The sequence below is a fragment of the Alligator mississippiensis genome, chromosome 1 (genome assembly GCF_030867095.1).
Source record: "Alligator mississippiensis isolate rAllMis1 chromosome 1, rAllMis1, whole genome shotgun sequence".
Lineage (NCBI taxonomy): Eukaryota > Metazoa > Chordata > Crocodylia > Alligatoridae > Alligator > Alligator mississippiensis.
Window position 1 is genome coordinate 95,309,663 of NC_081824.1, and position 12,012 is coordinate 95,321,674.

The following is a 12,012-nucleotide window of genomic DNA, read 5'->3' on the forward strand; positions in this document are numbered from 1 at the left end:
CTATGGTATGCTATGGGTATTTCCCATGATTCTTGGCCTTGTGGGTTGTCCCATGGGGCTGGGAAAGAATTTTTTTCTCCCTCCTGTAACTATACATCAGGAAGATTTTTTTTTTTTCACCTTTTCTCAGAAGCATTGGGTCATGGCTACAGCCAAAGTAGGGTTTTTTTACTAGAGTGTGCCATTGCTTCTGCTGGGTTTAAAGTCTAGAGGTTCCTGGTTAGAGGATCTTGCCTCTGCTCAAAGTCAGATCAATCACTACAATTCACATCAGAAAATACTTTTACCTTATGGTCAGATTGGTACGGATTGCAGGGGTTTCTGCTTTCCTCTGGAGCAGGGGGCATGACTCTTCCTTGGATCTCTTGAGCATATTTTAACAACCCTTGTAAGAGCAGGACATCGGCTCCCTGCTTAACATGTGGCAGATTGGGGTGCTGTGTACTGTGGCTGTGATAGTCGCCTTTAATTTTAGTAATAGGTTAGACAAGGATTTGCTTAGGATGATTTAAGGAGGATCCTGTCTCAGGCAGAGGTTTGGACTAGGTGACCGCCAGAGGTCCCTTCCAGACCTACTTTTTCTACCACTCTGTGATTCCAAGTTGCAGCTTTCCTTCTCCACATAGCAGCTGACTGACTTTCTACAAATCTCGGTTGGTTTCTTTCTTCAGTGATGTGCATTGGAGAGAAGAGAGGCATTTTAAGCATTAGGAGTTGATTAGGATCTTCATGTAGTATATACAAAAAGTACATAAAATGATGATGACTAAAACCAGTAGCATTCACAATATTATTTTTGTTTAACTTTAGGTAACGTTAATTAAGATGGATTTATTCTAAGGCTGTATAAATGCTATGATTACTGTTAATATCCTCATCTTTTTATAAAAGCTTTTTCTTTTTTTTCTTTTTTTTTTAAACTAGCGGTATTTCCTTGTTGGCAGCAATCCTGCAGAAACCAAATATCGTGTTTTGAAAATTGATCGCACTGAACCAAAGGATTTAGTTGTGATTGATGATAAGGTAAGAGCTTCTTTATTTAGGACAACTGGAAAACTTACATATGAAGAATGTTAAGTATGTCAAACTGCTTTGAATTTCATGTGTGTGATTGGTTTCTTAACGTAATTTCAAGTCTCCAAAATTTTCTATTGCATTGGGTTAACTTCTTTATTATTTTTTCTTGTCATTCACTTGTTAGTCATGAACTCCTCCCACTCAAGCAATAGTTATTTGTTTTTGTTTTATGTACAATTATATCATTCCTAAATAAAAATAACTCCCTCAGCTACTTCTTAATAAAATATTTGGATAGCTTTTGTTTGAAATCAGTATAGATCTGAAGGAAGGTCAACATGGGCAATGAGTCCAAAGCTGTACAAAACAGAGTAACACCTTGTACCTCTCTGAGACTTCATGGTTCCAAGCCTTAGTCATATTTAACTCGACTTACTTCAGAGGGAGTATTCATGCTAAATGGGAAATGCATGTGCATAATGTGCAAGCATATATCTTTTTCAGTAAAAGGGCATGAATCTTCAGTCCTGTAAAGGCATCAGCCTATTCCAAGTACCATTCTACTCAGTAGAAATCTGCATAGGTAAAAGGATCTTTTGGTAGTACTAGGGCCTAAGAAATAGAGACAGCAGTTGAAAGTACAGAAAGCACCAAGTTGCCATGTGGTGGATTAGGACAAGTTTTTTTTCCCATTCCCTTTAAAAAACCCTGAAATCCACCACTCAGATGGATAGAGAGTAGTGTTGAAAACATTTGAGAGTGATAAGGAGAGATAAATTAGTATGGGGAAAATGTGAACAACTAATTATTTTCTATAGCTATGATGCAAAGGTTTGTAATTTAAAAAAAGCTATATGTTGAAAGGGCAGATTCTAAATTTGTAAATAATTTGTCTAAGACAAACACTGCATCAGCTTATGTCCTTGGCTGTTTCATAGGGCTGTTCTTGGGCTGAATCTAACAATGAAGATCAGTTCCCAAAATATGAAAGCCATGATGCCTTCTTTAATTGTAATTCTACTCTAAAAAGTGCCATTAAACAAGTAAATTTTACCTTTGTGTGCTGTTAAACAGTACTGACAATTAACGGGGTGTGCTAATTATGTATTTCTTTTTTAAGCATGTATATACACAACAAGAGGTGAGGGAACTTCTTGGCCGCTTAGACCTGGGGAACAGAACAAAGATTGGACAGAAGGGCTCCTCTGGGTTATCTCGAGCTGTCTCTGCTTTTGGTATAGTAGGTAATGGTCTCTTTCCTTTCCTTTTTATTTTTAAGAAAGTAGAGGCAGGCATAGCAGCAGCAATTGTCACATTGTACAGATATTATGTTAACAAATATTAACAAAGTATTTTTGCACTTTCTGCTGTGTTCTGTAGATGTTGTATATCACACTTGTACAGATATCAGCCAGCAAAATGAAAGTGAATTTTAAAATGTCAATCCTGGGCATCTTCTGCTGTCATCAGTATCACCACTGGAAATTAATAGTACACAAGTCATGCAGGAATTTTCTGAGTCGGCAAAGCAGCTAGAACAGATGTGAGCAAAATGTGGCCCGCCAGGCTACTCTATCCAGCTCACAGGGCCCCTAAAAAATTTAGAAAATTAATATTTATCTGCCCCTGGCTGCCTGTTATGCGGCCCTCAATGGCTTGCCAAAACTCAGTAAGCGGCCCTCCGCCTTAAATAATTGCCCGCCCCTGGGGTAGAACATAGGAATTTGCCTGATTCTGGAGCCAAGTAGGTTTTGGGGCATGTTGCAGTTTCATCTTTTGACCTGTTTCCTATCCTACTTCTCCTGAAGCACCTGAGCTCACTTTCTAATGTTTCCTTAGTTGATACCTCTTGAAAGAATATTGGAAAAGGTGGCAGCCCATCCAGACTGATTAAACCTAATTTACATTAATATGCTACCCAGTGTCTGAATCTAAAGCTCTAGAGAATGTAGAGATTGGGCTACTTTGAAAGTAAATACAAAAAACTGAGGCATATGAGAAAATGTTGCATTCCTGCAAATGGGTCATTGCATGCTTATTGGAGTTGGTTTTCCTATTTGCTTTCTTTAGTTTTGGTCATTTTATTAATACCTACATGTTAATAAAAATGTGCAACTTAAATTGGGAAATGTTAAATTAATTTGAGCAAAGTATCCTCTTCATAAGAGAGAGATGAATACTTTTCAGAGTACCCCGAAACTCAGGAATCTCATTCAACATTCATTTTATCTATATATGAAGTAAGTGGCAGCCTGTTTAATTAGACCTTGTTCACTGAAAATCTTGTAGTATGTTATGGTCATCTATGAAAATGAACCTTTTTAATGACAGGAAAATTGCAGTAACCTTACCTAATCAAACTAGCAGTTCATCAGTCTTTTGTGCTATTTCTAGATACCTCTGAAAAATGCTTGTAAAAGGTAGCTTCTCTCTAACCATCTGCAATTATTGGTTCTCTTATGCCCTACAACATAAAGTTTATGTTCCATATATATTTACCCTATCTGATGTAATCTGGATATGGTAGTTATCTAACTTATGTACTACTGAGAGAGGGAGGTTTATGTATTGGGAAATGTGTGCTCAAGAAATATTTAGGTATTCAAGTCTTTGACATACACTTTTCTGCTGCCCTGTAAATGCATGCTGGAGGAGATCTGAAAATAACATTAATCTTTGAAGATGCCATAATATGTGCTCTTTCATAGATTTTCATAGACATTAGGGCTGAAAGGGACCTCGGAAGATCATCAAGTCCAGCCCCCCGCCCAAAGGGCAGGACGTCAGCTGGGGTCATAGGATCCCAGCAAGATAAGCATCCAGTTTCATCTTGAAGGTGTTCAATGAAGGCGCTTGAACAACCTCCGGCGGCAGGCTGTTCCAGACCTTGGGGGCTCGGACAGTAAAGAAATTCTTCCTTATGTCCAGCCTGAAACGATCTTGTAGTAGTTTGTGACCATTCGTCCTCGTCATCCCTTGGGGCGCTCTGGTGAACAAACGTTCCCCTAGATACTGGTGATCACCCCTGATAAACTTGTAGGTGGCCATCAGATCACCCCTGAGCCTGTGCTTTTCCAGGCTAGAGAGCCCCAGGGCTCTCAGCCTGTCATCGTAGGGTCTGCTTCCCTGACCCCTGATCATGCGCGTGGCTCTTCTCTGGACTCTCTCAAGCTTCTCCACATCCTTTTTGAATTGTGGAGCCCAAAACTGGACACAGTACTCCAGCTGCGGCCTCACTAAGGCCGAGTACAGGGGGAGAATGACGTCCCGGGATTTGCTTGAGAAGCATCTATGGATGCAAGCCAGCGTTTTGGTCGCTTTACTAGCGGCAGCATCGCATTGCAGGCTCATGTTCATCTTGTGGTCAATGATGACCCCCAAGTCTCTTTCTTCCATAGTGCTAACCAACATAGCACTGCCGAGCCTATAAGGATGCTGCGGGTTTTTCTTCCCAAGGTGGAGAACCTTGCATTTATCGGCGTTGAACACCATCAGATTCTCATCCGCCCACTTGCTGAGCCTGTCCAGGTCAGCCTGGATCACCCGCCTGTCTTCTGGCGTGGATGCTTTGCCCCAAAGTTTGGTGTCATCGGCGAACTTGGCCAGTTCGCTTCTGACTCCAGTGTCCACATCGTTAATGAAGATGTTGAGCAGTATGGGTCCAAGGACAGAGCCCTGGGGGACCCCACTGGTCACAGGACACCACGATGAGTGACTTCCATCAATTACTACCCTCTGGGTCCGACCCCGGAGCCAATTTTCCAGCCAGTGGATCGTGGGGGACCCAAGGCGTCAATTGGCCAGTTTCTCCAAGAGACGATCATGGGACACCAGATCGAAGGCTTTTTTGAAGTCAAGATATATGACATCAATCTCATCTCCCTTGTCCAGGTGATAGGTCACCTGGTCGTAGAAGGAAATGAGATTGGTCAAGCAAGACCTACCCCCTACAAACCCGTGCTAGCTATCCCTTAAGATGTTGGCGTCGGCCAGTCCATTAAGGATGGCCTCCTTAATAAACTTTTCTAAGATCTTCCCCGGGATAGAAGTCAGGCTGATGGGCCTATAGTTAGCCGGATCCACTTTCCTCCCTTTCTTGAAGATAGGCACCACGTTGGCCTTCTTCCAGTCTTCGGGCACTACACCAGAGCGCCAAGAGTTTTCAAAGATCCGCGCTAGAGGCTGGGCTATGATGCTCGCCAGCTCCTTGAGTACCCTGGGGTGAAGATTGTCAGGGCCGGCTGACTTGAAGGTATCCAGCTTCTCAAGATGTTCCTTCACAAAGTCAGCATTAATGGAGGGCAGGGGATCACCCTCACCCGGACTTCCCGGCCCTGTAGCGGGCACGGGTGGCCCATGGGGCTGATGAAAGACCGACGCAAAGTACCTATTTAATAGGTTGGCTTTTTCCTGGGCGTCAGTTGTCAGTTGCCCCATCTGGTTCAGCAGGGGTCCAACGTTGCCCCTGCTTTTCCTCCGGCTCCCCACATATCTGAAAAAGGACTTTTTATTGTCCTTGATGCTCAAAGCTAGCTGGAGTTCAGTTGCAGCCTTGGCTTTCCTAGTAATCTCCCTACAGGACCGGACCAGTGCAGAATAATCCTCCTTGGAGGTGACTCCCATCCTCCATCCTTTGTAGGCCTTTCTTTTTAGCCTCAGGAGGTCTGCTAGGTCCCTGGAGAGCCAGGGGGGCTGCTGTGCCCTCTTGCTGCCTTTCCTCCGAGATGGAATAGACTTAGTTTGTGCATTGAGGATCGCTCCCTTGAGGAGCAACCACTCTTCTTGAACTTCTTGAACTTTAAAAGATAAATTTGAATGAAAGCCATGTCCAAATGTCTCTTGCCAAACCACTTAAGTGAAATCATGACCCTTTCCTCTGGACAACAGAGACATTTTTCCCCAAGTTTCCCATTCCAGAGGAATGAAAAAGAGTGGGTTGACTCCCTTCTCTAGGCTCCACTTGCTACTGGGAATGAAACGGACACTATATTTCTTTTTTTTCTGGAAGCTGGGAAGGAGAGTAGGCATGCATTTTTCCCACTTCTACCTCATATAAGTACAGTTTTACTCCATCCTATAATCACTTTGCAAAGCAGGTAGAATAGGGTTTGCCTTTCATTCTAGAGCCAAGTTAAGACATTTGCCATTTAAAAAAAAATGCAGAAGCCCCTTTTAAATGTAGGGGACCATACCAGGAGGCCAAAAGCTTGATTCCTGATCAAACTCTGGATAGGCAAGAATTGTATTTGATTTTGAAGAGATTGATAATGGACATTTATAGAGACAGTTCAGCTCATCAGTTATTTTCAGTACTTGAAGAATATAGGAAGAACTTTAGTTGCCATTTAAGAACGCAAGCTCAGTAGCCTAGCTGCTCTGAATGGAAGACTTTGATTTTTAATGTTGGCAGGGAGCCTTTCCCTGTGGAGGTGGAAGCAGTTTTTCCAAGGGGGCCAATAAAGAAGAAGGAACAAAAAATCACTGTACTTCAAATCACATTGCGGACTCCTGCAGTGAAAGGGAAAAACAGCAGAAGCATTTGTTCTTATCTTTTACTTTGAGCTCTAATGTAATGAGTGCAAGCTTGATTGTTTAGTTAGATGCACCCAAAAATGTGAATATTTTGACTGAATATCATCAGTTGTCTTAGTAATGTGGTTGTATTGGTCAATGTGTTTCACATTTCTTAACCAGCAACAACTGCTCACAGAGATACATTTTAAGAAATTCCAAAGTAAATTCAACTTTGCGATAAAATGTACGCAGCAAAGAAGACTGTAAGAAAATAAGCTTTTAGTTCAACCAGTTATTGTAAAAACAAACAAGCAAAATATCACATACAAGAGTTTAAAATTGTGCAAAGGACTGAAAATAGTATCTGATATTGGTCTTCTGAACATTGCATTTGATCATCTCAGCTGACACATCCAAATTATAGTAAATGGTATTTAATTGTTATCTGTCCTCTATTTTGAGTAGGTTTTGTCAAATTTTTAGAAGGCTACTATATTATCTTAATTACAAAAAGAAGAAAGATGGCAGATATTGGTGGACATGCAATATATAAAATAGAAGATACAAATATGATCTACATTCCAAATGATTCTGTACGAGTCACTCATCCTGACGAAGCAAGGTAAATGTTGCTTTTTACTGAGGTTTGCTAGCTAATGTTGAAACTTCTATAAATTTGGCCATAAATTCTGCAGACTTTACCCAGAGGGGAAAATGCATCTAAGTCATGCTTCTGCATGGGTTTGCCCACCACTCGCATCATTTGTGTCAGCTACAACTGTATGGCCTACATGACTATTGGGAGCATGTCAACACTAATACTGGTTTATGTTTAAATGCTGTCCCTTTGAGTAGCTCTGGATTTACTATTGTCATGTAAACTTCATTGAAAGGAGTCCCTTGCATTCCACAATGTTTGTTGAATGGATGGGGAAAAAACCCAGTTGCAAAATGTTCTCAGACCAGATACACTGCTGCTGTTGTGGAGGGTACTGGGCTGGCCCAGGATTGAGGCAAGAAATATGCATTTATCAAGATTCAGCAAAGTGGCTTCTCTTAAATGGAGCATTTTTCTTGCAGATGCTCCCTTGACAGGATGTTTCATGTACAAAGGAATATGGTCCTCTGAGATCTTACAGTCATGAACAATATGCAAATATATCTCAGCTTTATTTTTGGCAGGATTGAGAGTAATTTATTTCTAGATCACAGACAAGTAGTATAGCTAAATTTATTTACTGGTCTTGTACAGTGTGCAAATTATCTAAAGGTCACACAAATCACCATAAACTAACTGCAGACAATAAATCTAGGTAGTGATAGCTATTAAATAAATTTTGATATTATGACACATAATTATAAAAGTATAATGCACATTGGTACTTCTTGTTCAGAACTAGCAGGGAATATGATTGCAATAACTAAATCAAGATGTAGAAGTATATGATGTTTACTGTTTGGGATTTTGAATTAATTTGAATCTTTCCTACAAAGAGGTATTGTGGTGCTTGGCATCTAGAGAATTGCTAGGGATATGGTAGGTTGAAGTAGATCTTGGGATTTTCCTTGAGTGACAGTATTGTATCCTACAGCTGATAATCTTTGGGAGTTTGTTGGGTTAAGTACTGCCAGCTCTGGCCTTTAACTTATAGAAAATAAAATTGCAGCAGAAGTGCATCCATTGCAGCTTAGTCAGGCCAGTTCATTGCTGCTTTTGCAAAGTTACTTTTTACTGGAAGTAACAACAAAGGAAAAAAAAAAGATTAGTGAGAGAACTCTCAAGTACTGGCAAAGGATATCCGATTCACCCAGTCCCACATCACATTTATTGTAGCAGGATTGTCTGGCTGACAAAACACAGTGAAAACATACAATTGTAGTAATATAGCTGAGAATTACTGGAGAGATGAAGTTTTTATGTAACTTGATTGGTGAGATTGTCAGACTGATTTTTTTGTTTGTGTGTTTGTTTGTGGTTTTTCTTCTTTTGCAATAATAACCTCTTGCTGTGTGGAAATAAAACTTGTATTCCCTAATCAATTATATTTTGTTTAGATATCTGCGAATCTTTCAAAATGTGGACCTATCTAGCAATTTTTATTTTAGGTAAGTGTTTATCAGGACCCTTCTACATGTTACAGCTATCAACTAATTAACTGGTTAATTGTGGATCCTCATTTTCTCTGTTTAATCACAGAGAGAATGAAATCACAGAATCACAGATTCTCTGATAAGAATTCCAAATTCTCTGATTTAAAAACCCTAAATCCATGTTTTTTCCATGATTTAAAATGAAACAGCACTGTATATATATGTGTCAGCTGAACACAATGTTTTCTTGATATATTTAAAAATTGAAAGCAGTTTGGAAGCCTACTAGTGCCTCAATCACTATAATAAAATTAATTCTAAATACCTTTACATTTTGGCATTTGCTTTTAGTTTTTTAATCATGGAAAATCAGTCTCCCCTGCCCCCTTTGCTGACCAAAATGTGGGTCTGGCTGCAGCTGTTGGTTTTCCCCCTCCACAGTCGCTGCTCCATTCCATTCCCTGACTGCGTCCTGCGGCCTCACGTTCCCACCCAGGCCCCGTGCGCCAGCCCTGCCCAACTCCGTCCCACACTATGGGGGGGCCTCATTTTCCCCCCCCCCCCGCCAGACTTACCTTTCCTGTAGGCATCTGTGGGAGCTACTCTCCAGGCTGCCTGGCTGCCACGTGTGTGCACACATGCACATGACACCCCCTGCCTGATTGCCCTCCTCCTGCTTCCTCCAGCCCCTTGCAGGTTGGAACTCTGCCAGCCTGCAAGGGGAAACTTGCCATTTCCCACACTTTTCTAATTTTTCTCAAGAGAAAAATCTGCATTTTTCTCTTTTTAAAATGAGAAAATCTGTGTTTTACTGTGTTTTTTCCATGGCGAATGGCCATGGGGAGGGGGAGGTGGGCTCCGCACTCCTCTTGGGCCGCAGCAGCCACCATCTACCATGGGTGGCATCTAGCACTTGGGAGCTACTGAGGCGCGAAGAGGATGGGCAGGGTGCTGTGGACCCGGGTCCCTGGCCATAATTGGAATAACATTTAGAGCTGACCTCAGTAACTGAGTGTTAAAAATTGAGATTGTCCTAGAGAATTTAAAACCTTGGTTTTAATTTCATTCATAGCTTAGAACAGTTTGGGGTAGCTGGATTTCAGGTTTTACTTGCAGTTATCCAGACATGGAGGCTTGTGATGTTGTAAACACACTATACTAATGTTCATAAGGTGTCTTGGGGACTGAACTTAGCATTTAGCATTAAGTAACTACAGCTTGTCTCTCTTTTTTGTACTTCATTTGCTTTTGTATGCAAAATAGACAATGCAGTATTAAATAGCCATACAAGTAGGGAATGAAAGTTTTCGGAAGAGTTTCATGTTTCTGTAGTTCTGACAAAAGTTTAATTTTGGCATCAGCTACAGCTATGATCTATCACACTCCCTTCAGTATAATCTTACTATCCTGAGAATGCCACTTGAGGTATTAAAAACTGAAACAACTCACACTCGACAGGAGAGTTTTGATATCTTTGAAGATGAGGGACTTACAACACTAGGTGGAAGTGGTAAGTGTACTTTAATGCTAATATACTTTGCCATAATTTAATTTAGAACAGTTTCATTTAAGTCTTTCTTTCAGAAACATTTAGATTTTCTTTATTGATCAACAGTCTCAGAACTGTCCTGACTTAATTAAAGATTACATAAAGAACCAATTACAGATATTTGAATTTGAACGGTGTCATTTCTAGAGATGATTGATCATTTATTTTGGTATGTCACATTGTAACTCCTAGAGATAATTGAACATACTGACATTTTTCATCAATCAATTATTGAGCCTTTTTATATGAAGTCCAATAATATGACTTCCTAGATGAAATGAGAATCCATCATCAGTGGGAGTATAAATAATGCTATAAATCTTGTTACCTTGTTTGGTGTTGGTAAATATTGATTACAGAAAAATTGCTTGCTGTTACCACCAACTAAAACTTACTGGGCTCTATGAGAGATTCCAAGCATTAATTTAAGCTGGTAATGAAAGATGGAAATGAAATTTTTCCATTTTGGATCTATCAAATACAGATTTGAAAGCCAATAATCATTTTTTTTTTAAATAAAGAAAAAAAAAAGTTTTTACAGTTAGGAATGCACTGACATGAAAATGCTTTTTATTTTCCTTCTTGCCATACCCCATCTCCAAAGAGATCTTTGAAAGTCTCATATTTTTTTTAATAGGGTACTTGGTTTTCCTTCCTTTAACACTTCATACTGATTACATTATCACAGCATCATCAACAAATTAAACTTACAAGTTTTGCTTTTTGATTCATCTGTGTAGTGTTTGTATAAGTGGGTCTACAAATTTGGTTTTCCTTTGAGTGTGAGTAAAGAACTGGTTGTTATCTGGGAGTAGACTTTCATTCCCATGGTTGCAGCAGTTTTCTTTCTGGCAGATATGGAGAGAGAATTTTTCTTTTTTAAGGATTTATGAAGCAGTGTTTACAAAATTTACAAAGCAATGCTTCTTTTTAATCGAAACAGACTTATACATCTGGAACTGCATGGATGGTTCCCAACACATTATCACTCGTTACTGTGCTAAAAAAAAAAGAAAGTTCTCGGATTATATCATTGTGGAGACTAGTGTGGGAATATAGTGCTTCATATACATGGTTCTAGACTTTTTTTGAGACCGTGCTTTGATGCCAGTTATTCACTCTGTTCTTGGCATTCTCTACCAAGGCAAAAACATCAGGGTGGTCAGAATGGTGCCTGTAGTCTTACGTAGTGTTTAGATTATAGATTGTATAGCATGGTTTGGATAGGGATGATCCTGTGCCAGGCTTGTTGGCTTTATTACCGTATTTTCTTGCATACAACATGCCCCAGAATAAGATTTACACCTTGATTTTGAAGGGTAGAATGAAGAAGAAAAGATCTTGCCTTGTAGGATGTAACTTGAATAGCAGCATCTATGGAGTTGAGCCTGCTCTGTGTTTTGCTCCCTGTGGATTGCATTTAGACTTTTACTTTCACTTTCTCCTGGCCGCAGTTTAATCAGGAGAAAGTTCTGTTACCATATTCCCTTGCATATAATAAATGTTCCAAGTTGGAGCAGCCGTCTTTTGTGAAAAAGGTGCATGAGAAAATAAAGGAGGGCAGTGTTTAATCTTCCTGAACAACAGGCACAGCAGAGGTTTTACTTGACTTCAGGGAAATCATGCTTCCCAAGCTTTTACTTGATATCCTAATTTTTGTCTGTAAGGACTCAAGAGGGAAGTTACCAAGTTGCAACTCCGCCTTCCCGAGCACCCTATAAAGGTCTCATCAGACCCAGAGGAAATAAGCTACAGAATCCTACAAATAGACAAACTAACATTATCTAGAGCCACATCAAGCAGATACGTGAGGCCTGAATTCCACAGGCTTGGTCTATGGC

The 12,012-nt window shown here is 40.2% G+C and overlaps 1 protein-coding gene across 1 annotated transcript in view; it reads left to right on the top strand.

Moving 5' to 3' along the window:
• The window catches only part of FIG4 (FIG4 phosphoinositide 5-phosphatase), a 131,217-nt gene that overhangs the window by 19,801 nt on the left and 99,404 nt on the right, over positions 1-12,012 (top strand). The window contains exons 2-6 of the mRNA XM_006261577.4: positions 925-1,023; positions 2,138-2,261; positions 6,997-7,153; positions 8,587-8,637; positions 9,984-10,132. Coding sequence (XP_006261639.1) covers positions 925-1,023; positions 2,138-2,261; positions 6,997-7,153; positions 8,587-8,637; positions 9,984-10,132 — 580 coding nt within the window. The remainder of the gene's footprint in view (positions 1-924; positions 1,024-2,137; positions 2,262-6,996; positions 7,154-8,586; positions 8,638-9,983; positions 10,133-12,012) is intronic.